The following is a 23,218-nucleotide window of genomic DNA, read 5'->3' as shown; positions in this document are numbered from 1 at the left end:
ATGCCCATTTGCCCTTCACCCCTTCCAACCCATCTGTGAACGCTTCACCATGGTGCTCCGACTACAACGCATCGATATCCAACTCGGGCTCCCGCCTGCGCATCAACACCTTGGCATTCATGTCCACGGCCAACGAGAAGCCGAACTCAGCCGCCTTGGGTTCGCAGCCCGGGGCCAATCTCCACTCATATTTCATCACCAGGTGGCACAGCGCGACCTTGACCTCGTTGGCGGCGAAGAACCGCCCCGGGCACGCGTGCTGTCCGTGGCCGAAGCCCAGCGACGCCGGGCCCGTGCTGACAAAGTGCGCCTGGTTCTCCTGGCCCGGCGTATCGCGCATGCGGACGAAGCGATAGGCGTCAAAGGTATCGGGGTCGTCGTAGACGTTCGGGTCGCGCATCTGCGCCATGTCGACGGCGGTGCGCTGGCCTTTGCGGAGGACCATGCCGTTCGAGAGGGGCACGTCACGCGTGGCTGTGCGCATCATGGAGACTGGGCAAAAAAGTCGTCATCGTCAGTCCTTTCTGGCGCAACAAAGACTACTCCCGGAGTAGAGGGGTGCCCATACCTAGTCCAACGGGGCGCATGCGCTGCGACTCCTTGACGACGCTGTCGAGGAGCTTGAGGTTGTAGAGCGCCGTCTTCTTCCAGCCCTCTGCCGTGAGGACACTGACAATCTCTTGCCGCAAGTCGGTGACGATTTCCGGGTGCTTGGCAATGTTGAACATGACCTCGGTCAGCAGGTCCGTCGTCGTGTGGATGGCCGCGGTGGAGAGGGACAGCTGGCAGATGGCGGCGTCGTACGCGCTGCCGTGGCTCTCGGCCTCGAACCAGTCGAGGGCGTCGTTAAACACCGGCGGCGGCAGACCCCGGTCGACGGCCTGCTGGCGGTCGTCCCGCCGCTTCTGGACCACGGGCCCGATGATGGCGCGGGCCTCGACGAGCTGCCGCCGCACCAGCCTGCACTCCGGCAGGAACTGGTTGGCGAGGCGGCGCCACCAGGGCGAGTAGTTGCGGAGCTGCTCTGCGGCGAGGAAGCCGTGGATGGTGTACGATTTGGTAATGGAGAGCCAGTCTTCGTTGCGGGCGACGTCGGGGCCGAGAAAGACGCGCGAAGACAGACGGGCTACGAGGTCGAGAATCTCTGTTTTCAGAACAAACTCTTTCCATTCTGATGCCTGTCAGTCTTGGTTCTCAGCTTACTCGCGCGGGCCGCACGGCATACCTGCTGACTTGCCAAAGGCCAACTCTGTGGCAAAGCTCGTCTCTTCAGAGAGTGGTTCTGTCACCTGGTCTGCCGTCCAGAGTCAGTGATTGTAAAGCTTCGGGCAGGTGACGCAGACGGACTGACTGAGAAGCTTGGTTAGCTGCTTTCTCACCACTACCTGGATGAGCGAGTCGGCCCTGTTGCCCGTCGCAAAGGGTTCGAATCCGGGCAGGTGAGTATGGAAGGTTTCCGAAATGGCCTCGATGAAGCTCAAGCCAGGCTCGTTTCGAATGTCATTGATGAGCGAGGGCGGGAGAATGGTCGTCTCGCCCGAGTCGGACGTGATCCTGAAAGGCTGGCCTGGGAATCGTTTCCGACCCTCGGCCAACATCCCTCGGGCGTTCTTTATGAAGCTTTTTGAAGCAACGGGATCTTTGCCGAAGATCAGAGGTCTTTTGGAGGGGCTCAAGCACGGAATGCTTTCTTCTTTGCTCCCAAGTGCCCTGACACAGGAGGCCAAGGCGACAAAGAGTGCAAGGCCGAGATAGAGCAACTGCTGGGCGTCCAGATGAGCCATCCGGGTCGATTCAGCCCATGATCCCAGCAGTGGAGGCTGTGTTGGCGCCGAAGATGAGGACTCCATCGTGTTTGTTGATGGTGTGGAGGTTTGTGGTTGTTGATCGCAGAGCTTCTCTTGAAGCTGGTTCCTTTGGAGGGTGAATGGAGAATTTGAGGCATCACCTCGTGTTTATCACTGAGACACTTATAGCAGCTAGTCACGCAAGACCAGGTCACCAAAGGTCTGACCGTTGTGAGCCCCTCACACACACCATGCGCTCGACGTCATGTCAAACGGGAGCCACAAGAAGTCGGATGAATGAACGCCCCGTTGCATCTCGCTCGGCGTTCAAGAGGATCCCGTGAGGAACGATGTTCTGCATATCGGACCAGGCCCATGTGCCAAGCAGACTGGCGCTCGACAGCTGCATGTTCCAACGACAACGTCCCGCCGAAGCGAAGAAACGTTCGACCACTCGATACTAGTCTATATCCAAGCGTCTCCACGTCATGACTCAAATTGCAGTGAGGGAGGGGCTTTGGTCAATTTCCCCGCCGCCTGCAGCCCGCGTTGGCCTGCTCGTCAACGGCTCGGATCGGCGCCGGGCCAGGCAGATGCCGGCGCCGCGGCGAATGGGAACGCTGCATCTACCCGCACGGAGCGCATGTACCGGCAGATGATCGAGGATCGTTGCCAGTACGGCCCCTGGGGGTGTACGCGGGGTGAAGAAGTGCCCCGACTGCCGCCCAAAACTTCGCACAGCAATGTCCCACTTGGGGTCGTGGTGAGACAATCGTATTCGTACTCGTCATGTGAAGAGTGAGGGGCGAGGAAGGAGTGTAGCATGGCCTACTGCAGCTTGCGCGAGAGTTGTTCCGCCACACGACGGCTGCATATCAGTGGGTGTCGTGTCGGGAGGATAGCAGTCACAGGCCAGTACTTCCACCAATATTCTGTGTGCACAAGTCGTGGACACAAGCCGTTTTCCGGGTTTATTAACGTGATTCTGGTCGTGATCAGGCTAGATGCCGGACAGGAAGTGATAGGGGTTGGACCCTGAACCTCTTGACAACTGACATCAAAACCCTGGTTTTTGGTCGAGAATATCACATAACGAATCACAACTAGAATGCTTGAATGTAATAGTTTCATGGATTGATATTGGTACAAAACAAAGGCCCTGCCATGACAGCACCTCTCCAGAACGCCAATGCCGTCATGTTCCATCGCTCATATGGATCTCGCTCGGCCGTCGAAAATGCGCTCATGTCGATTGGTGATATATTGATTCGTGTCGTGCGTGCGTGCGTGCATTCGTGCATTCGTGCATGTGGCGAGCCGCTCAGAAACGTCGGCGGCCCATGCCACCACCGCCCATGCGACGACCACCGCCCATGCCGCCGAGCATGCCGCCGCCGCCCATGCGACCTCCGCCCATGCGTCCACCGCCCATGCCGCCGCCGTGGTGGTGGTGGTGGGTCTCCTTGACGACGGGCCGAGCACCCAGGCGTCCGCCGCCCATGCCGCCGCCCATCATGCCGCCGCCGGTCCTGCGTCGAGAAGAGCCTCCGAAGCACATGTTGAGGTAGACTGCGTTGGAAGTAGGTGTTGTTGGTTGTGCGGTAGTCAAGTCTAATATGTGACTTGAAAATGGGTAGTTTCTTGTGTAGATTTGGTAGTGATGAGGAGTGGTTGATTGTCACTCGGGTGTTGTCTTCGTTGTTTGGTTGTTGATGCTGATGATCTGGAGCCAGAAGCAACCGGGCGATGAAGGAGAGACAGGAGGGTTTATGTACTACATCACAAACGACATCAAACACGTCGAACCCGTAACAGTGACGCACATACAGAGAGAGTCCGCCTGCAAGCATCCGCGGTTGTGGCCAACAACGCCTCAGAGTGTTTCTCGATGGGCGCCTTTGCGAAGAAGGTTGCGCGGCCGTACTTGGCCGATGTCATGGGCGAGGACGCGCGTAGTACGGGGTCTGCCGAGAGGTTCAAGACCCTGAGCCCACGTCACGGCTGGTTGCTCCCCCCTCCATCCTGTTGTGGCTCGCACTGCAATTCACTGCAGAGCGCCGTGTGGCCACTAAACAGATCCGGCACCGCGAAGGTTCTGGGACCGGCTGCTTGGCTCCGAAGTGGAGGGTGGCCGTCGTCATGAGGTTGGCCTCACGGTCTTGCGGACCGGATGGGGGGGGGAGGGGGGGGGGACCCCTGAAATCCACCTCCCGGATCGTGGCTTGCCATGCGGCTCCTGGGTTGCGGTAGGGGCATGGTTCGCATGGACCCTGTGTGGTTGACCTTGCGTAGGAAGTCTGTTGGCTGGATTATCATTATCATGGAGGAGAGGGAGGAGCGAAAACAGGATTGTGGCTGGTGGCGATTTGATCGCTGACGTAGGTTGTGGCTGGGCCCACGACATAGTGGTCTGTGCAAAACAGTAAGAGAGTCTGGCTGAGGTCTAGACCATCTCTTATCGCAGTGCTCTCTGGAAGTCAATATCTCTCCCCAACATCGACGTCATTGGTCCCTTGGCCCAAGGGCCCTGAAGACCGGCCGTCATCTTGTCTCGAGTTAATTTATGCTGGGCAAGCTTACCACCAGGACACGAAGCAACAGCCGCGCCAGGCACGAGAGGCTTAAGACGTTCAAGCGACCCTCTGGTCCCTGTGGAAGCTCTGGAACACGCGCCAAGTGTTTCCTCACCTTCTGATCTAAGCCTCAGCACGCCCCAAGCTTCAAGCCACACAGCTTCTCACGTGATATCCTCGCATCAGCTTCCCTCGCACGACCGAGCAGCATGCCCCGAGCCGAGCTGCGTCTCGGACTTACCTCGACTCGGCACTCACCCTCCCCGCATGCTCCACGCAACCCGCATCTCCGGACTCGTGCGCACCCAATCACGACGGCTTCAACTCCATCCCTCACTATCGCAAGCACAGCCCGTGCGGCCGCCGTCTCCCTCGTCGAGGCTTCGGCTGCATCTCCGCGAAAGCCCGAAGCCTTCGCAGAGCTTTTCTCGCACCCGATGGTAACGAGCAGGCAGTGGAGTTCTCGGCCGTCGTCCGCGGTGCACTGAAGCGAATGGCACCAGAGCGATACCTCAACAAAAAAAAAAAAAAAAAAAAAGACAGTAAGCCACGACTGCAATGAAATAACGAACAAATGGAATTTTGGCGGGCCTTCGAGGACCCGTCTGGACCCACGCCGCGGGTTTCGCTCCCTAGATATCATCGTGATGTACATTTATGCACCGACTGCCGCCCTATCCTCCCCGTCTTCCCCCCCCCCCCACCCATATCCGAAGCTGCCCGTAGCCCAGGTAGCAGTGAAAGCACAGCGCCGTGTGCTGGCCAGAAACGCCTTGCAATGAATGCCGCCCGTAAAGAAACTCCTCATGGTATCAACGCTGCTGATGTCTCCCTCCCCCCCCCCCACATTCGTCGTGCTCTCTCCGTTTCTCGCTCGTGGTCAAGGTCTTTTCATGACCGGTTCTGGGCCTCGTACAGGGCGACTGCCCGTTCAAGGCTCTCGAGGCTGGTGCCGTCGCCGTAGGCGTCCATTAATTTCGATGCCCGGAGGCGGCTCTCTGCCTGTTGTCTCTCCATCTCGGCGAGCCGGGCGGACCGGCGTTGGCTCATGCCCATGGCGTAGCTGCTGGCGGCGTAGCCGACGGCGATGACGGCGATCGTCGACGGAATCCTGCAATTTGTTAGCTGCTGCTGGTTTCGTTGCGGATGGCATACGCTGGACTCACCATCGAGGCACCATGCTTGTTCGGCGCGTGTTGTGTAGGTAGGGAAGGATGTTGGGGTGGACACGAGCTTCAGTGGAGAACCCCCGGGATGCTGAGCGGCGCATAGTGTTCCTGAAGGCGTTCATGTTCGAGTGGTGGCTGTGACAAGCAGTTGCCGTTGTCGTTATCAATAGTGTTTGACAGTGTTCGTGAGATTCGGCTTGTAGTTACGAAAGTTGCTTTTCGATGAAGCTTTACGCCTCCATCGAGCCTCGTGCCAGCTGTCCGCGAAGGGGACAGGCAACCTCTTAAGGAAAGGGACATGCCCAACAACGCCCCCTTCCCCCCCTCGAATGATGCGCACACGACGGGCACAGCCGCCGCCGGCAACGTCTCGGTTATGGTCAGGATCACCGTCCCATGGCACCACGGTGCGAGGTTCCACCAATAAGCCGACGCGCTCGGTCTCCTGCTGCGTGTGGGGCGTCTGGAGTGTCTGGAGGTGTCTGGAGCTCGTGGGGTGATATTGGCCCCGGTTCGTTCGGTGTCCTTTGGCGCAGCACCACCAGCGCATGCCCCGCACGACCCTGTCCTGCTTTTTTGTGCTGCCTGCGTTGGAGCGTGGTGCCATGGGGGCCACCGGCGTGGCGCCATAAAGAGACGCGGTGCCCCGAGGTGACGTCGAGGTCGGCAGCAGACTAGATTGAAATCGAACAACTGCGCCCTGGCCATGTCCCTCGTGCCCTCACGATGAACCCACAGCGATGCAACGACGACGTGGACGTACATGTAGGCCGTGAAGCGGCGAGAGAGGGGGTTCTGCGAGCTGGATCTTGGCATGGCGGCGTCTGCTGTCCATATTCGAGAAGGCCAGTTTCACTGATCGCCTGCCAGTGTATTTTGGGCATGTTTCGCTCGAGCGCCCACGTTGCGCGAAACACCCGCAAGCCGTACCCTGTCAGCAGCAGCACTTGCCACGATCCATGTTGAAGCTTGATCGTCTGGTGCCTGCTACCGCGACTTGGAATGCTTCATGACGGAGGATCGTCGAGTGCTGGGCCCCATTTTGAGCCGTGCCTTTCCCCACTACCTTCTCCACTTGCCGCTGAGACGACTGGCTTGTGATCCAGGTGGACTTGTGATCCAGGTGAACGTTGAGCTGCGATGCATGTACCAAGTCGACAGACCTTATGGGTTCGCTGTCCAGAGCATCAGAGCATCTGGCTGAGGGCAGAGATTCCGGAATATGGCAGAACATCCCGGCCTGACCTCGGCATGGGCTAAATGCCGACATGAGCTCTTGCTGGCTGACCAAAACGAAATCCTACAGGGCCCAACGCAGGCAGGACAGGTGCATGCAGGCACCTCGGCGGATCGAAGCCGAGCCTGTGCATGGTCATGGGGGTCCTGCTCGACAGGTGATGGGGCTGAGGTGGTGGGGAGTGAGGCCCACGATCGATTCGAAAACCACCTCAGTGGCTTTACGCTTAGTCAAGCGGTGGCGCTCAGCCGGTGCCCTTGTGCTCTGGTGAAGCTGTATCTGGACGTGCTGTTGAGAGCCCTATGGGTCAATCTGCAATAGAACGTAGCCTTGTCTTCCATGAGATTTAGATTCTTTTTTAAGTTTTTTGCTTTTTCCTCTCGACTCTGGATATATGCAGCTAGTCGAGAATCAGCCTCGCACCTACATTCACCGTGGCACGAAGCAGCAGATGATTCATATTGAATCGCACAGTGACCAGACAAAGTTTGGAGCATTCACATTGATGTGCTTTTGACATTGATCACCAGCCAGCAAACCTTGTCAGCTAAACGCGTTGTGGATTATGGTCATACGCAGTGACAAACCCTTCTCTGCTTGCTTGTTTGGGCCATCACGGTCCATTCGGTATCTGCTCCTGCCGTCTTAACCCGCACCATTTTTCGTCTTCCATGCCGTGCCGTTTTTGTTCCTCATGACCACTGGGATTGCCACACTACGGACATAACAATGCAGAATGCCCCTTTAGTATCGCATTTGGACCACAACACTACAGCCATGGACCGCCATACTTCCAAATTCAATACTCACGCGTCTCTTGAATACGAGAATGAGAACGAGGATAGCCTCTCTATTCTGTCGCTCGACGTCAATGAGAATGAAATAACTCTTATGTTCTCGCCCACCATGTTCCCTCTCCAGCAAATTTCCGACCAACGAAATACAGTTCGACGCGTTTCCAAGATCGATGTCGACGGCGAAAGCAGGGTCATATCGAACGCGTGCCGTCAAGAAAACGCACCACAAAATAGGACTGCATTCATCAATAGCGACACCCCCAAAAGGGGACAGATCATCCCAAGCGCCCCGTCAAGGGAATCACAGAGGAGGCGGCCGGCTTATACGTACCCGACAGCCGCGGAAGTTGAGGAACGCGTCCGTCGGCAACGCGAGATTGCCAGCTGGAAACCACCAAGTCATCTGATGCAGAGGTCTATCAATGAGAATACCTGCAGAGCTATATCGAGTGTCAGTTCAGCCCTCGGCATCGGCATACGTCGGGTTGCCATAGGCTCTGCCGCTGGTGCAAGTGCTTTATATCATCATGCTCGCCGGCGGATTTCGCCGACACAACACCATGAGCTTTCTCAGCCGGCCTGTACGAAACGCGTGAGGACTTTCGACGGCGGTAAGTCTCTTTTCACCCAGCCAGCTGTAGGCCTGCATCTCATTCGCATGTATACTGACGCAGCAGTCCATACAGAAGACGGCTGGGTCGAGGTCTCGGGCACTTAGGAAGATGCTCAGAGTGTGACTCCCTCACATGGTATGGCTGAGGATTCTCTCCTAATGGAGTACCCCGACGACCCTTTGGTTGAGTGGCTTGATGTCATTCACATGCTGACTGTGCGTCTTTTTGACATTTAAATGGCCAGCGTCCTGACGCCAGTCCCGGAATGAATATCGTACGAGGTGGTGGCCTCTGTGGTAGATCAGGGTCCTTATTGAGCAGCAACACTGGGTGGAATGGGGTGCAAAGCTGCGAGACGACGATTGCCTGCCATATCTTTGAGCCTTTTTGTCGCATGGAATACCCTGTTAGCCAATACCTTTAGGTCCGTCATGTGGTATCTCTCCCGGATGCTTGAAAGACGCGTTAAGGCTCTCGTGACTATATTGAACGTAATTCTCACTCTGTAATGCCGTTTTTTGTGTCTTTGTTGGACCTTACCAGACTCAGGGCGAGCAATGCAGCTCTAAGCAAACTGCGCTATGAAAATATTCGATGCATACTCCCTCATGGACGGGGACAGAATGAACATCTGCGCAAACTGTGAATGCAGAAACTCACACTCTAGTGACTCTTTGCCGTGTAGCAGAGAACCGCGTTCCTTCCTTTAGTCTTGAAACTCAGGGCACTTGCCATTTTCGACTCCTTCTGTATTCGCCAATTACCCTTAGTCGCGTAAGACCCTTGAATCTCTGCAACAACCTGTTTCGCCTTTATCCAGATATCCTCAGCGTCATACCTGCATGGTCACCATGGCCAAGGTGCAAGAATCCCAGGACGGGATCACGCCTCGTCGACTATATCTAAGAAGGGCTATGACAGACATTTGCAGCGGCAAAGAAACGGTACGTTGAATGCTTTCCTGTTTCCGCTGGACGACGCACGCCACGACGCACGCCATGAAGGCATCATCGCTACCTGGGGCGCCTCATCGCCGCGGCGATACTCAAGTCTCCGCAGATTCCCATTACTGAAGCGCTGCCTACTTGGTTCACTCTATATCTCCTTCTTTTCTTCTTTCCAGTAACTCTCTGCTGTTCTTCTGCGCTATTCTTCAGCCAGGTTCCTTCCTGCACTAGTATCACCCTCAAGAAGCCTCGTTCAACAACTCGTACTCTCCTGACTTTAGCCTCTCGTGGCTCCTTCGTTTCTGCTTGTCTTGGTCTGAAGAATCTGCTGACGAAATGGAGAAGCCCCTGGCTCTCAACCCAGACGAGCGACGCGCCGTCATCGGCCTCGACTACTTCACCTGGCAGGAAAACATCCCCAAGGAGTTCCCCCGCAATGTTAACCTCGACAACTGCCCCGGAGACCCTGTTGAGTGTCTCTTCAATGGCCTCCCTCCTATCTTGATCGACGACTCTGGTGTTTCCTCCGTTGGCCGCGACAGCGATATGTCTGCCATGGAGTACGACCGCAGATTTGCTCATGCCGTTTGGCCGTTTGCCAACTCGGACCTCAGAAACCTCTTGCACACTTCTGATCCCATGATCCTGCCTCTTTGGCAGGTTGCCCGCTCTGCCTTTTCCGTCTACGAGCAGAACAACAACACCATTCGCAACGCCTTCATGCAGGGCCTGGCGCAGCTGCGCGACCAGACTCCTCAGGTTGGCAAAACCAACCAAGACGCTGCTGGCAACGCACCCATCAGCAACAAGGTTAAGTGGATCGCCTACTGTGCCTGGATCGCTGCCGGCCGTGCCGACCATGTCGCCCCGATCCCGGACCGTCGTTTTGCCAAGGACTCCATGGACATTGAACTGACCTCTCACCGCGGCGTTTGTGCCTTTTGCGGTGCCAAGCCTTTTGAAGAGCAGCCCGTCCGCGGGCCTGCCCCGCGCATCGTCAAGTGCAGCGGCTGCTACGTCGACGAGCTGCCCAACATAACCCAGCAGTATTGCGACTGTACCTGCTCCAAGAAGGACTGGAAGGACAACCACTACTATGCGTGCCGTCAGCGCTGTGGCTTTCTCCGGAGCGCCTTCCTCCTCCGCAACATGGCTGACATGTTCATGAAGGCCTCGTACAGCGGCATCTCCTCGGTGCACATTCGAGACTATCCCGATTTTGAGAGCACCGCCCTGAAGCCCGGCGGCCCCCTCGACAGCACCGGCCCGACTCGTATCAGCGCGCCCGACGCTTGTTGCGAGGAGGTCTGGACCGGCGGAAGTGTCTTTCCCCAGAAGTACCTCGACGCAATCGACGAAAGCCCTGCCTGGGCTGCCCGCCTTGCGCAGGATGCGGGCGATGACTACCTCAGACATCTCCACGGCATCATCATTGACACTCTCCACGGTACGCTGTTCATCCTCCGTATCCGAGTCGACTCCAGGCTAACCCACGCAGCGCACTGCTCCCAGGTCGTCGAGATGTACGTCTACGCCCGCAACGCCGGCACCGTGCTCCACCTTGGAACCGACTACCACAAGGAGAACGGCAACATCCAAGCCGCCAAGGGCAAGAACCCCATGTTCTGGCCTCACCCGGTCCTCTTCTGCAAGCTGAAGCCCACGGGCTACAACGACAAGGGCAAAGAGTGGATCATCGACCTCCACTGCGCCAAGTATGGCTGGAAGGAGTACGTCCTCCCCTTTGACGCCTACTTCCGGACCCGCGTCGCCTCGAGCTTCATCGCCCGAGCCTTCAAGGAGGCGCCCGAGCACTGGTGCCCCTGGGAGGAGAAGGGCCGCCGCCGCGCCCGCTACAACCTCGGCCACTACATCCACAACGCCATTATCAAGTTCATGAACGACACGGCCAAGCTCAAGGTCCCCTTTGAGATGACCCGCGTCAAAGACGTCAGCGAGTGGAAGAACCTCAGCAAGGCCTTCCTCGACGTCTTTGAAAGGGCTGCCTTGGAGGGCGCCCAGAAGATCCGTCAGTCGGCCACCCATCGTCAGTTTCTCTACTACCAGCACAACAGCTACGGCCCCGAGTACGGCGTCGGCGTCACCAACAACAAGGTCGAGGTCTCGTTTTTCAACCCCATCTGGCTCACTCCCGAGCAGTGGGCCGAAGACTTTTCCGAGCTCGAGACGATTCTTTTTGCCGACCAGTCCCCCGGCGCCCTCACCCGCTACGGCGTCTGCCGCTGGATCAAGCGTGTCAAGGCCCGTGCCGAGCATCACGACAAGATGTGCCTCGCCAAGCCTGACGTCAAGCCGTTTGATTACGAGGACCTCATCGGCAACATGACAAAGTACTTTGACATTGGCGAGGGCATGACCCTCGAGCATACCCGTGCCATTGTCGAGACGCACCTCATCAGAGACGGCACCGTGCCCGAGGCCGATTTGAGGAAGATTGTCGATGAAGAGATCAGAAAAGGGGCTCTCCACAACAGCGACGCCGCAGACATGCTTCGAGCCCGCCCTAGCGCCAAGACGACCGGTTCCACCAGAAAGACTCGTTCTGCCAAAATTCAGGCTGCTGGAGACGCCAAGGAGGACAGCCATGATGGAGAGAGCATCGATAGTGCTAAGGCGGACCGACGGGCCAAGAAGAACAAGAAGAAGAGAGAAAAGAAGAAGGCAAAGAAAGCCGCTGCCAAAGATGAGACAGCGGCCAACGAGTAAAAAATAGTTTGCTTCTGTAGTAGTAACTTGACCTCTTCTTGACCTTGATCACTTGGCTGTGGCAAGGCACGTAGCATAGCAGAAGGATTGCAACGCGGTTGTCGTGTATTTACGGCTCACATCGTGCGCCGTCACAAAGAAACGACTTGTGATCATAATGTCAATTAGGGACCTAGTGTCCTCGAACGCTACTGTACACTCGCCGCTGATTATCCGTAAAGCAGAAAAGGAGGCACCGACGTGGGCTACACCACCTTATGCCACATCCCCTACCTCGTGCCGAAGCAGAACGAAAACCCTGAATCATTCATGTCAAGAAACCATTTTGCAACGCGGGGTGTAATCGAAAGAGCAAACGGAAAGCCAATTTTGATCATTCTTCGTGAATCCATGAAGTTGAGAGGGGCACACATCTGGACCGCCAAGTTCGTGTGTCGCCACGAAGTGCTGGTCGCACGATGAGTTGACCTGCTTACAGCTCGGCCTTGGCCTTCTTCTCAGCCTCGAAGGCCTTCTTCTCGGCGGCATCGGCGCCGATGCCGACCTGGTGAGCGAACCAGGCAAAGGTGTCGCGGACAGAGTCTCCAATCTTAGCGAAGATGGTCTCCGAAGGCGACGAGGTGCCGTGCTTGAAGTAGTTGTAGTTCTTGCGGGCGGCGGCACGAAGCTCATCAAGAGTCGAGGTCTGAGGAACGGGGATGCCATAGCTGTCGAGGTAGCTCTTGAGCTCGCTCTCGCTCCAGGTGTCAAAGACGGTGCCCTTGGCAGAGCCGGTAGCTTGGGCGAAGTAGCTTGTGACGGAGGCGTACGTATCGCCGCCGGCAGCAGAAGCAGAGGCGTAGCCAGACTGCGCAGCGCTGACGAGCTCGTCACGGGTTACGTCCTTCTTCTCGGTGAGTTTCTTGGAGGCAGCGTCACCGTTCTTGGCGAGGTACGACTTCAGGTTGTCAAGCGAGAAGTCGTCGTAGGTCCAGGCGCTCCAGCCAGTGGCAGCCTTGTGAGAGTTCTTGCGGACAAGAGCGCGGAGCTCATCAGTCTTGGAGCCCTGGGGAACGGGAATGCCGCGAGCGTCGAGGTAGCCCTTGAGACGGCTCTCGGACCAGAAGTTGACGGCCTCACCAAAAGCCTCCTGAGCAGCAGCTGAAGCCGAGTCGGTAGCCTGAGCGTACTGGTTGCCGGCGCTCGAAGTGGCGGCACCGTAGGCGCTGGCGGCCTTTCCAGAGATGTTGTCGTTGAGGAAGTCTGCACGGTTCTTGCGGACCAGGGCGCGAAGCTCGTTGACCTTGGAACCTTGGGGGACTGTCACTGTTAGCTACCCGATGATCATGACCCGATGCGGCAACACGTACCGCTGATGCCGTTCTTGTCGGCAAACTCCTTGAGCTGAGACTCGCTCCAGGCGTCAATAATCTGGTCAGTCAGAGTGGCGTAGGTCTTCTGGGCGCTGGCGGTGGCACTGGCGGCCTGGTCCTGGAGCTTGAGGCCGGCGAGACGGGAGTTGCGGCGGACAGAGGCAATGAGACGGTCGCGCTACGCAAATGAGTCAGCAATGTTCAGTATAAATTTCTCTCGGAGCGGGCTTACGTTGGAGGGCTGGGGAGCGGGGAAACCGTGAGTGTCGAGCCACTCCTTCAGGTCAGACTCTGGAGAGCTGGTCAGCATGAACTCAAGGGGGAAGGTGTGCAAAGTACATACCAGACCAGGTCTCGTACAGCCAGTTGCCGGGGTAGGCAGCGGCACCATTGGCCTTCTGGGCGACGGTCTCGTAGCTGGAGCGGACCTTCTGGAGAAGGCTGTCGCGCTTGCGGGGTTGGGGAACTGCGGTACGCACGTCAGAGCGTGTCACACAAAAATTACGTCATTGAGGCAGCCGCCACAAAACTCACCAGGAATACCGTGCTTGTCGGCAAATTCCTTCAGCTCGCTGTCGGTCCAGGTGTCGAAGATCCAGTCCTTGACGTTGGTCCAGGCGGTTTGGGCCTGGTCGCCCGTCTCGTACCAGGAGGACTGGACCTGGTTGATGAGGGAGTCCTTGGTGGCCTCGGCGCCCTTCTGAGTCTCGACGCCCTTGGCCTTGAGGTAGCTTTGGAGGCTATCAGCGTCCCACGAGTTGTAGGGCTTGACGGCGTAGTTCTCCCAGTTATCCTGGATGAGCTTCTCGAGATCCTTGCGGTCCGCGGGTGTAGGGTACGGGACGTCGTGGTCGGATAGCCAGCGCTCGAGTTCCGTCTCATGCCACTTGTTGTAAGCTTGCGGCTGTCAGTATGGCTCATTCGTTGCCTCTTGTCAAACATGTTCACTCACCGGCCTTGGAGAACCACGAGCTGGCGACGACGCCCTGGGTGGCCAGAGCCGCCGTCAAGACGGTGGAGAGAAAGCGCATGACTGCGAAATGTGACTTTTCGTTGAACAGGTGCAGCGGTGATACGTTTCGGGGTGCTTGATCAACAAAAGGCCAGGTAGCTGGAGGGATGGGTGATGTAGGAGAGGGTGGCAGGCAGAAAAGGTTTCGCCAAGTGGGAGGTGCGTTGGTTTTGTTGGTGAAGAATATGTCTCCAGGCTTTGTGAGGGGAGGAAGGGAGAGACACGGAGGAACGCTTGGGCTGATGGAAGGTAGACGAATCAATCACGTCACAGGTTCGTTGCTTTGTTGTGGCGGGCCAGAATGGCGGGCAGGACCATTACACACTTCAGAGGCAGGCGGCAGGCGAGAGCTCGTGGGGAAAGAGGAACGGTGGGAGGAACTTGCTGTGGCTGATGATGTGACTGGCGAATGCCGTCACCCTTTGGGCCTTTGGGCCTTTGGGAGCATGTCTCACGACTGGGCTGCCTGTCTCCCGTCTACCTACCTACAGAGGCCACGCCGGGTGGTCCAGCCCGCCATCGACCCGGAGCACAATCAGAATTGTCCAGAATCCCCCCAACAACGGGGTGCCCCAGCACACCAGAATTCGTGCCACATGTCGCGATGATCAGCTCGAATCGCGATGACAGGAGCTCTACAGCCACTCAGAGAGCTCCTCAAGAGCTTGCGCTGTGACATGACGTCGAGGCCCCAGTGTGGTTGGGAGCTTATGCTCCGGTGATGTCATCTGGCCTGTTTGCGGTTAGGAAAGGGCCCGTTAGTTGCATGTGATATTCTTTTATTCTACACGATGCTATATCGAGAATAGATACCGCTTTCAATAATTTGACTATCAGAAACCTTGACACCCAGGGGTTTTCGTCCCGCGTCGACACTGCTGCAGCAATGGTGCTGACTATCATGTGTTTGGGTTGCCGTCGACCCATAACCTTGCACTATGCAGCAGGTCTTGCTGGTCACATGGGAAAGCGCACATGTCGGGTAGCTCTGGAGCTCAAGAGGTCAACAGCACCAACAATAGTAATCTTCACGAGCACATTCACTTCTCGATCCTCATCCCAGTCAGATCACAAGTTTTCAGGTCCAATTTTCAATACAGCTTCATAATCATACAAATCGGACCACATCTGCGATTCCCATCTCCAGCTACCATCATTTACTCGTCAACGCCGGAGGGGTTGTTGCACAGGATACCCTGGTCAAGCTAAAGAAACAACCATCAGTCACAGATTCAGTCAGGACCAGCGGGAGAGTACGTACAAGGGGAAGCACGCAGCAGCGCGCACGCTGTCCAATGGTCGCGCAAGTAGCCTGGAACTCGGAGGCGTCGGTGGGGACGGCCGGAGGCTCGCCGCAGTCGAGGTTGGCGACGCCGAGGACATCGGTCGCGCAGCACTGAGCGCTGCCGTACAGGCCGCTGCAGGGAATGTAGACCTGGCGGTCCTCAACGACGGGGGCCGCGAGGGCGAGCGAGGCAAAGAGAGCAGTGGTGACGGTGAAGAACTGCATGTTGATGGTGGATATTGCAAAGGGCAAGGTAGGTTTGGTTGAAGGTTGAAGTGTCAAGTGGTTTGATGTCGAAGACCTTTTTGAGGATGAGCTGATGATGAGAAGGAATTGTATCCAGAACCGGAGGATATGGCCTCCATTTATACACGATCAGAGCTGCCTCCTCATCCTGTTGTCTTGATGACGGAGGAGGCCATGAAGCTCACAAACCTAGCAAGTGAGTAGTCCTGAGCAGATTTTCCAACGCCAGTCGCAACATCTCAACAGGGCCCAGGGTAACATCGCGATAGACCGAACTCTTAAGAGACCCAGTTATACCCTCTTCTCAAGGACATGACGACGTGGTCTGACGATCTCCTCAACCCCTGAAAACACTCAGCAACATGCCAGCCATGCCTAGTCTGCCGAGAAGCATGACACGGCGAAGAGTACCTCTCTGACGAAGCTTGCGATGGTTCGGGTTACATGGTACAGGCACTTGGCGGCCTCTTTGCCACTTGTGGCTTTTCGAAAGCCAAATAATATTGTGTCCTTGGCCCGCAACTTGCCACGACCCTAGGAATACCGGTCAAACGGAGTTGGTGACGAGCACAATGGTGAAAGAAAGGGGGCTGCAGGACGACAAAGCATCCTAGCCAAGCAGAGATTCCATTGGCCAATCCATTAAGCTCGAGATGGCAACATTGAGCCGCTCAGCATTACGTCTGCCCCCATCAAAGACGGGGATCGGCATCTCGACAAGGCGTCTTGGGGCGCCTTAGCACGCGGTATCCCCGATAGGAGAGAGGGGCAAGGGGGCGCCGTTCCTGGTTGAAGGAAAACGGTAGGATGAAAGCACAAGCGTCTCGTTCCCCTGAACCCGGGGAAGCCAACCAGTGCAGCCATCCCTGCCGCAGGGTCGCATTGGCCAGAACCATCGAGCTGCTGATGATCGTTCCTGGATATGGAGTGGCAGACGGACGACTTGAGCTGAAACTTCTCCGGCAGTGTTTCTTGGTGGTGGCCTCGATGATGCTTGAGGAAAGTCGCACAGCATAAAACAGGTAAAATTGGGTGACGGAGGTGGATATGCTTGATACAACGCTGTGCTGTCACCGTTATCATTAGCCACACCGCCGTCCAGAGGTGGCGGACCCTACATCGAAAGGACCACTTTCCCGGTGAAGATCGGCATCCAAATCGAGGAACCGCACCCTCGAAGGGCCCGGCGTTGAGTGATATCGTGCGAAACATGTGGCAGTGAGACAGACAAATCCGAGCAGCCGTCACGTCAGAAACAGCTTATTGCGAGGTGACGGGTGTCTATTCACTCTGATGGCTGCCCAGCAGCTGCTTTAGGGCATTCCTTCGATTGTACGCCAAGAGGGACAATTGCTTCCGATTGTTTGTAATTCCTGAGGGTTGACAAGAGTCAATGATAGAACGAATATTCCGTGTCCCTGCGTCTGCACTCTCAGAGAGCCGCACATTCAGGTACCCCTGGCTGCCTCCAAAAAACCGTCATGACTGCAACGTACCCCAAGCCAGAGGTTGACAGTTCGAAAGAGAACCTGCTTTGGGTTTATGCCCCCCCTGCATCATATTTGCCGGGTAGCCACACCCAAACCGCCTTGGCACTCATGTGCCATGAGATCGTCGGTCTCTTCACCGTCGTCAGTGGGCGCAGTGTGATTGTGGCGCTTCTCTCCTGTCGATGGGCTGTGGCTGAGGAGGACGAGCATGGGGAAGATCATCCAGCATTGGTGAATTTTCACTTTTTCACTTTTTCTGCGAGAAAGATCTGCGCTTCATTTCAGCTTCGCTTGTCGGGAATTTTCCTAACAATAGAATCAAGCGAGTCGAGTCAATGAAATAGAGTATTCACCCGGTTTGCCGCCGTGCGATAGAGGGCCGTTTTGCATAATTATTCGCAGCCAGCTCCACGCGACATCCACTGTATTCCGTCACGATCGAGCCGTACTGCTGCGGAGACACGACCCAGACGGCACGGCAGTACGTCCCGGACGGGCGATACCAACGTCATGGTCTCGGCCATGCCATGCCTACGAAGCGCCACCTGACAACACATGGTGAGCCCCATGTGTCCGTTCTGCCCAAAGGAAATACTCGCCACGCACACACCAGCGATGTAACATCACATTCAGGCCGAGAGCCTGGAGCGACCACGAGCGGTGCGGTGTCGGTGCGCCACATTTCCCGACAGCAGTAACGATCGTCTACGAAAGGGTTGGGCTAGACTTTCTGGCTGTCGAGTGAAGATGCGAAGCCAGGGGAGGGTCGCGATGCGGGATGTTTTGGTAGGCGCCCAGCCGTTCAATGAGCAGGCCCATCGCCCGTGGTTGGGCCTACGCAACAAGGTTGCATCCCGGGCCGTGCTCACACTCTTGGTTCTGGAAGAAGCAAAACGGCCGTCGAAGCAGACCTTCTGCTCTGCCGCGGGACACCGTGCCACAAGGCCATCGTGTGCTGCTGGCGAGCTCTTTCCCCAAAACGGCCATGTGGATAGTGATGCACTGGTAATTTCAACAACGCTTCTGAGCACCATGCTCGTCCATTCTTCCCCCGCCCGCCAGAACGAGCAGCGCGTCTGCCCGTGATAATCGTACAAAGGTCTATGGCAGCAGGAACCTCTATGATCCATCCTCTTCCCGGGCCCAGAAACCGTGCGCCGCGCTTGACAGGGCCAGGTGCATGGGTAGTCCTCATCCTCCTCACGCAACGTGGGACCGCGATGCTCGTAATCCTCGTTCCTTCCTCTAAGCGTAAAAGTTGACAGTCTGTCCAAGGTTAGCATAGATCCCAGCGTGGCCACTGTGAGCACAGTACGTACATCCTTCTTCTTCGCTTGAACCTCCGCAATGGCATCGACGTAGTGCTCGTGGCCGATCTTTTCTTTGCCTCCTCGCAGCGCAATCATGCCCGCCTCAACGCACACCGCCTTGAGCATAGCGCCACCGAACTCGTCAGTGCTGCGCGCCAGCTCGTCCCAGTTGACGGCAGGGTCCACCCTCATCTTGCGTGAGTGAATCTTGAGAATCTGGGCGCGGGCCTCCTCGTTTGGCAGCGGGAATTCAATCTTGCGATCGAGACGGCCAGAACGTAGCAGCGCGGGGTCGAGCACGTCCACACGGTTCGTTGCTGCGAGCACCTTGATGCGGTCGTCCGATGCGAAGCCGTCCAGCTGGTTGAGGAGCTCCAACATGGTTCGCTGCACCTCACGATCACCACTCTTCTCGCTGTCGAATCGCTTCGTGCCGACGGCGTCCAATTCGTCGATGAAGATAATCGCAGGCGCCTTCTCCTTGGCCAGAGCAAAGCAGTCGCGCACCAGCTTCGCACCGTCACCAATGAACATCTGTACCAGCTGGGGGCCAGCTAGCTTGAGGAACGTGGCGTCCGTCTGAGCAGCGCAAGCTCGCGCGAGCAGCGTCTTGCCGGTTCCGGGAGGTCCGTACATCAGAGCACCTATGTCTGTCAGTCAAAGTTCCGTGTGTCTCCTCTTGGTCATGACGTACCCTTGGGGGCCTTGATGCCAATCTTCTTGAAACGGTCGGCCTCCTTCATCGGCCACACAATGGCCTCGACGAGCTCCTCAATCTGCTTGTCCAGACCGCCAACATCGGTGTACTTTTCCGTCGGCTTCTCGTCAACCTCCATGGCCTTGACACGGCTGTCATACTCGGCAGGGAGCGTATCAAGAATGAGGTACGAGTCTTTGTTGACACCAATGAGGTCGCCAGGCTTCAGGGTTGCGGGATCGACAAGGCCGATTAGCGGCAGGAAGATGGTCTGTCGTGTGGACGTCTTGATGACGGCGGACTTGCCGACGCGCGTGGCATCGAGGTCGATGTTGGCGCCCTCTTCGGAGGACTCTGCTGTGGGGTCGAGATCCAGGAGCTCGACAACGTTGCCGACGAGATATGGTAATTGCCTGGGAGTCGTTGATCAGCAAGGCACGGCGGCGGCAAAACGGACACTGCACGAGAGGTTCCTACCTGTTGTTGGCAATCTTGTCGTTGTTTTCCTTGATCTTCTCTCCCATGGTCGCCTTCTCGTGCGTCAAGTGCTGCACCTCACTGCGCATAATCCTAGAGTCGTTCTCCAACAGGCGTTTGCGGGTCTGGATGTCCTGGGTGCTGAGGCCCAGAATCTCGTCGTCGAGAACGTCCTCTTCGTGCTCAGCATCCTCCATGTCGGCATCGTCATTGGCATCAGCGACAGTGGCCTGGCGGTCCTTATCCTTGTCGCCGTCGTCCTTCTTCTTGTCGTCCTGATCCCGCCTGTTGACGTCGCCGAGGTCTTCGAGGGACGACATGATGGTGATGTGGCGGGTTGGGGCGTAGGATGCAGATTAGGCAAGGGTGGTTCGAGATGCGCGAGACGAAGCAGGTCGAGAGGGCGTGCTGGCGTCAAAGGCAGGCGTGATGGGGATGGCGGAGGGAGACGTGGCGGTGTTGTGAATTGTTGGTGATTGAAGCAGCGAGTGGTCGTGGAAAGCTGCCGAGCTGTATCGAGCCTTGAGCTGCAAGTGCAAGGCAAGCAACGTCGCGTAATCATCTGGCAGGCCTGCCCTGGCCCGTGCACGGGCTTTCCCTTGGAGCCTTGTGGAGGAAAGATGATCCAAGACTGTGCGTCGGCAGGTTTGCACTGTAAATGACACGGTACATCCGAAAAGACGATGAGATAGAGCTAGGAACAGACAAGAATACAAGAAGTCCAGGGACGAGACGAAAGCCCAGGATCCGCTGATGACGATGTACACCACGCAATAAATACAGTATAAGCCAGCACAACACGCCTGTCACGAGGTATAAGGATGCTCAGCGCCAGACAGAATGCCAAACACGCCCCAGTAATACGACACCGTCACACCCAGTCCAGCCCGGCCCTCGCTGCTGGCGTCCAACCCTACTCGTCGTCCAGAATATTGCTCGCTATGCGGCCAATGATGGGCAACTCAAACCTGTCCAGCGTGTCGGCGTCCTGATACGCTCGCATGGCGAGCCATACCATGGCGAAGAGGTCGCCCAGGAAGAAGAGCCAGCTGAGAAATCTCGAGAAGGAGAAGATGAGGTGAATAACTAGTATCGCCGTGAACAAGAGGCTTGCCTGCCACGCGTGAAACCTGTGGTCGTCAGCAAGGGAAGCCTTCACCTAAGCACCTCCCGAGACTATCACATACCTCACATAGTCGCTATTCCGCTCCCCAATCAGCAGCAGGATGGCGCCCAGCGGCGGCAGCGCAAGGTATGCTGCGCAGGCCTCGTAGTCAAGCCTTATACCCAGACTTGTATCAAACTCGCTCACGCCCTCGCGATGCGCATCTGCCACCGGGTACGCGCCTGGCAGGCTGGGTTGCCAGCTACGCTGCGGCTGTGGGTGCTGGAGCGGCGGCGGCGACGGCTGGCTGTACTGGTCTTGTTGGTATTGGTATTGAAAACCACCGGGGGCGGCAGAGGGAGGAGAGAATGGGCGACGGAAATCCGCCGATGCGCGGGGAGAGGTCGGTTGAGGCGACAGGGCGCGCTCGCGTTCGGGCGGGGAGGACTGATAAGGTGCGAAGTCCATCGTGGGAGCTCTCGTGATGTTGTGTCGAAGCAGATCACGGCGTTGGCGGCGTTCCGCGGGGCTGAAAACAAGTATGCGTAGCGATTCGGTTGTGCGTCTTGTCTGGAAGAGAGCTTTGAGCTGTCTGTTGCCTGGAGCTTGGTGGTTGGAGAGTGGCTGATCAAGGTGATACGTCAGCGTTGCGATGCTGGATGCTGGTGGTTCAGGGTCCGGATGTCGGGCCGCGTGCTGTCGCTGTTGTCACAGGGGCGCAGTCTGCGAACGCCAGCGCCTGTTCAGGCGTGCCTGGGGAAGTGGGGCCCACGCATCCATCACTGAAAAGGCACTATTTGGAGACACGTTGAACCACAAGTACGAGATGATATCGATCTCTCCATTCGATAATAATGGATTGGTGCCTCCGAGACGAATACATTCGGCTTGTATCGAAACTAGCACTGGTCATGATAGTGTACCTCACTTGGGTGCAAGAACAGAACGGCGTAAGGTGCAGTGCTCTGGCTTATCCATCTATCAAATGCCCCTACGAGCATCGTGCATTTGTTCGTACAGCTCCCGCAAGCCTCCTATAATACAGTAATACATTGTGCAGCCGCCACTGATCAGCTGCTCTCCTCCTTCTTGTCGCCCTGCTCCTCCTCGAGCTGCACCTTACGGCCCTCCAGCGCCAGCCACACACTCTTGCCGCCAGCCTCGAGCGCGCTCGTCAGGCCCAGACCAGCAGACTGCAGCATGCCAATGAGCTGCGCGCGCAGACCTTCCATGCCACCCTCGATACCGCCGACCCATCGAACGCCGTCAACGTCAAAGACGCTGCCCTCGACGCGGCCGCCGACGAGCAGCAGCTTCGCCAGACCGTTCTGGCACAGCGGCTCGTAGTAGCCGGGGTTCTTTTTGCGTGTCGGCGGCGCCGTGGCGCTGCCGGCCGGTCCCGGTGCGAGGACCTTGAGCGCCGCGGCAAGGTGCGCCGGCGACACGGCAGGGAAGACAAGAGCGGCGGTCGGGCCGACGAGGAGGGGCGCGACCTCAGCGTACGCTGAGCTCTCGGGAACCTCGATCTCCTTGATGCTGTTGTAGGCTGCCTCGGACAGGTCGTGGACGAGGGGCGTCTTTGTCGAGGCGGCCTTGGCGTCGAAGAAGGAGACAATCTTCAGGGCGACGGAGAACATGCGCGTGCGCAGCACGTTGAGCGTCACGTCGGGTACGATATCAACCGTCTGCCCAGCCGGCGCTGGGACTGCGGCAAGCGCGGCTCGCAGCTCGCGGCGGATGCTTGACCACTCCTGAGCCGTCAGGTTGTTGTGCTGGAGGAAGAGGACGAGGGGCGCCGTGCGGAGGAGAGAGGTGTAGGTTCGGATAAGCTGAGACTTGCGTGTCTCCGAGGGGCGAGCCGAGGGAGGTTTCGTCGGGGACACATATGATGTGGGAATGCTGATTGACGAAGCCACGGCGGCAGTGGCATATTGTGTGGACGAGGTCGAGAAGGCTCGGGAGGCCGTGATGGGTGCTCGTGACGCCCGGGCAACCTGGCGCAGGACGCTGCTCGCGTGGCGTGGTGTTCTGGAAGACATTTCTGGAGGCTTTAGAGACGGCAACACCAAAACTGTTGCGCTGCTCAAGTGTTGTGGATGAGGTTGCTCTGCTTCGGGAAAGAGAGCTTCACAATGTTCAAGTCTCGCGCAAAGGCGCAGCTCTCGTCGAAGGTGGACAAATTTCATGTGGTCTGTGCCCAACCCCAAGATTGGCCAATGGCGGTGACTAAGCTCGGCAAGCCTCAGTGTGGTCGCCCTTCACATTGCTGCTGGGTACAATTGGAATTGTCGTGTTTCTTGGAAGGAGACAACTAGATGATCTTTTACTAACATAAGATGCGAGTGGTCATGGGAGTTTCGTGGTGATGGCTCGGTAGTTCTATTGAGTCACCC

At 57.2% G+C, this 23,218-nt stretch overlaps 9 protein-coding genes across 9 annotated transcripts; 2 read left to right on the top strand and 7 right to left on the bottom strand.

The window, feature by feature from the left end:
• Positions 1 to 61: 61 nt before the first annotated feature.
• On the bottom strand, positions 62 to 3,345 carry D7B24_009282 (uncharacterized protein; the record flags this gene model as incomplete). Its single annotated transcript, XM_028643357.1, has 6 exons — positions 62 to 492; positions 569 to 1,171; positions 1,226 to 1,294; positions 1,352 to 1,914; positions 2,649 to 2,655; positions 3,117 to 3,345. The coding sequence occupies 6 exons, from the start codon at positions 3,343 to 3,345 to the stop codon at positions 62 to 64; spliced, it is 1,902 nt and encodes a 633-aa protein (XP_028493060.1).
• Positions 3,346 to 5,251: 1,906 nt separating this feature from the next.
• Positions 5,252 to 5,651, bottom strand: D7B24_009281 (uncharacterized protein; the record flags this gene model as incomplete). The annotated part of the gene is made up of 2 exons (XM_028643356.1): positions 5,252 to 5,471; positions 5,527 to 5,651. The coding sequence occupies 2 exons, from the start codon at positions 5,649 to 5,651 to the stop codon at positions 5,252 to 5,254; spliced, it is 345 nt and encodes a 114-aa protein (XP_028493059.1).
• A 1,844-nt stretch (positions 5,652 to 7,495) lies between these two features.
• D7B24_009280 (uncharacterized protein) lies at positions 7,496 to 8,281 on the top strand (the record flags this gene model as incomplete). Its single annotated transcript, XM_028643355.1, has 1 exon — positions 7,496 to 8,281. The coding sequence occupies one exon, from the start codon at positions 7,496 to 7,498 to the stop codon at positions 8,279 to 8,281; it is 786 nt and encodes a 261-aa protein (XP_028493058.1).
• A 738-nt stretch (positions 8,282 to 9,019) lies between these two features.
• On the top strand, positions 9,020 to 11,851 carry D7B24_009279 (uncharacterized protein; the record flags this gene model as incomplete). The annotated part of the gene is made up of 2 exons (XM_028643354.1): positions 9,020 to 9,121; positions 9,356 to 11,851. 2 exons carry the CDS (start codon positions 9,020 to 9,022, stop codon positions 11,849 to 11,851), a joined length of 2,598 nt encoding a protein of 865 aa, XP_028493057.1.
• Positions 11,852 to 12,323: 472 nt separating this feature from the next.
• Positions 12,324 to 14,234, bottom strand: D7B24_009278 (uncharacterized protein; the record flags this gene model as incomplete). The annotated part of the gene is made up of 6 exons (XM_028643353.1): positions 12,324 to 13,150; positions 13,201 to 13,381; positions 13,436 to 13,494; positions 13,547 to 13,669; positions 13,738 to 14,100; positions 14,156 to 14,234. 6 exons carry the CDS (start codon positions 14,232 to 14,234, stop codon positions 12,324 to 12,326), a joined length of 1,632 nt encoding a protein of 543 aa, XP_028493056.1.
• Positions 14,235 to 15,372: 1,138 nt separating this feature from the next.
• On the bottom strand, positions 15,373 to 15,725 carry HYD5_3 (Fungal hydrophobin; the record flags this gene model as incomplete). Its single annotated transcript, XM_028643352.1, has 2 exons — positions 15,373 to 15,420; positions 15,477 to 15,725. The coding sequence occupies 2 exons, from the start codon at positions 15,723 to 15,725 to the stop codon at positions 15,373 to 15,375; spliced, it is 297 nt and encodes a 98-aa protein (XP_028493055.1).
• Positions 15,726 to 18,481: 2,756 nt separating this feature from the next.
• On the bottom strand, positions 18,482 to 20,040 carry RPT5 (26S proteasome regulatory subunit 6A; the record flags this gene model as incomplete). Its single annotated transcript, XM_028643351.1, has 4 exons — positions 18,482 to 18,502; positions 18,556 to 19,190; positions 19,241 to 19,656; positions 19,721 to 20,040. 4 exons carry the CDS (start codon positions 20,038 to 20,040, stop codon positions 18,482 to 18,484), a joined length of 1,392 nt encoding a protein of 463 aa, XP_028493054.1.
• A 593-nt stretch (positions 20,041 to 20,633) lies between these two features.
• Positions 20,634 to 21,293, bottom strand: D7B24_009275 (uncharacterized protein; the record flags this gene model as incomplete). Its single annotated transcript, XM_028643350.1, has 2 exons — positions 20,634 to 20,850; positions 20,908 to 21,293. 2 exons carry the CDS (start codon positions 21,291 to 21,293, stop codon positions 20,634 to 20,636), a joined length of 603 nt encoding a protein of 200 aa, XP_028493053.1.
• Positions 21,294 to 21,895: 602 nt separating this feature from the next.
• Positions 21,896 to 22,864, bottom strand: D7B24_009274 (uncharacterized protein; the record flags this gene model as incomplete). The annotated part of the gene is made up of 1 exon (XM_028643349.1): positions 21,896 to 22,864. One exon carries the CDS (start codon positions 22,862 to 22,864, stop codon positions 21,896 to 21,898), a length of 969 nt encoding a protein of 322 aa, XP_028493052.1.
• Between the last annotated feature and the right edge of the window lie 354 nt (positions 22,865 to 23,218).

The sequence above is a fragment of the Verticillium nonalfalfae genome (assembly GCF_003724135.2).
Source record: "Verticillium nonalfalfae strain VnAa140/NRRL 66861 chromosome Unknown scaffold_90, whole genome shotgun sequence".
NCBI classification, from domain to species: domain Eukaryota; kingdom Fungi; phylum Ascomycota; class Sordariomycetes; order Glomerellales; family Plectosphaerellaceae; genus Verticillium; species Verticillium nonalfalfae.
Note: the sequence above shows the minus strand (reverse complement) of the source record. Positions and strands in the feature narration are given on the sequence as shown.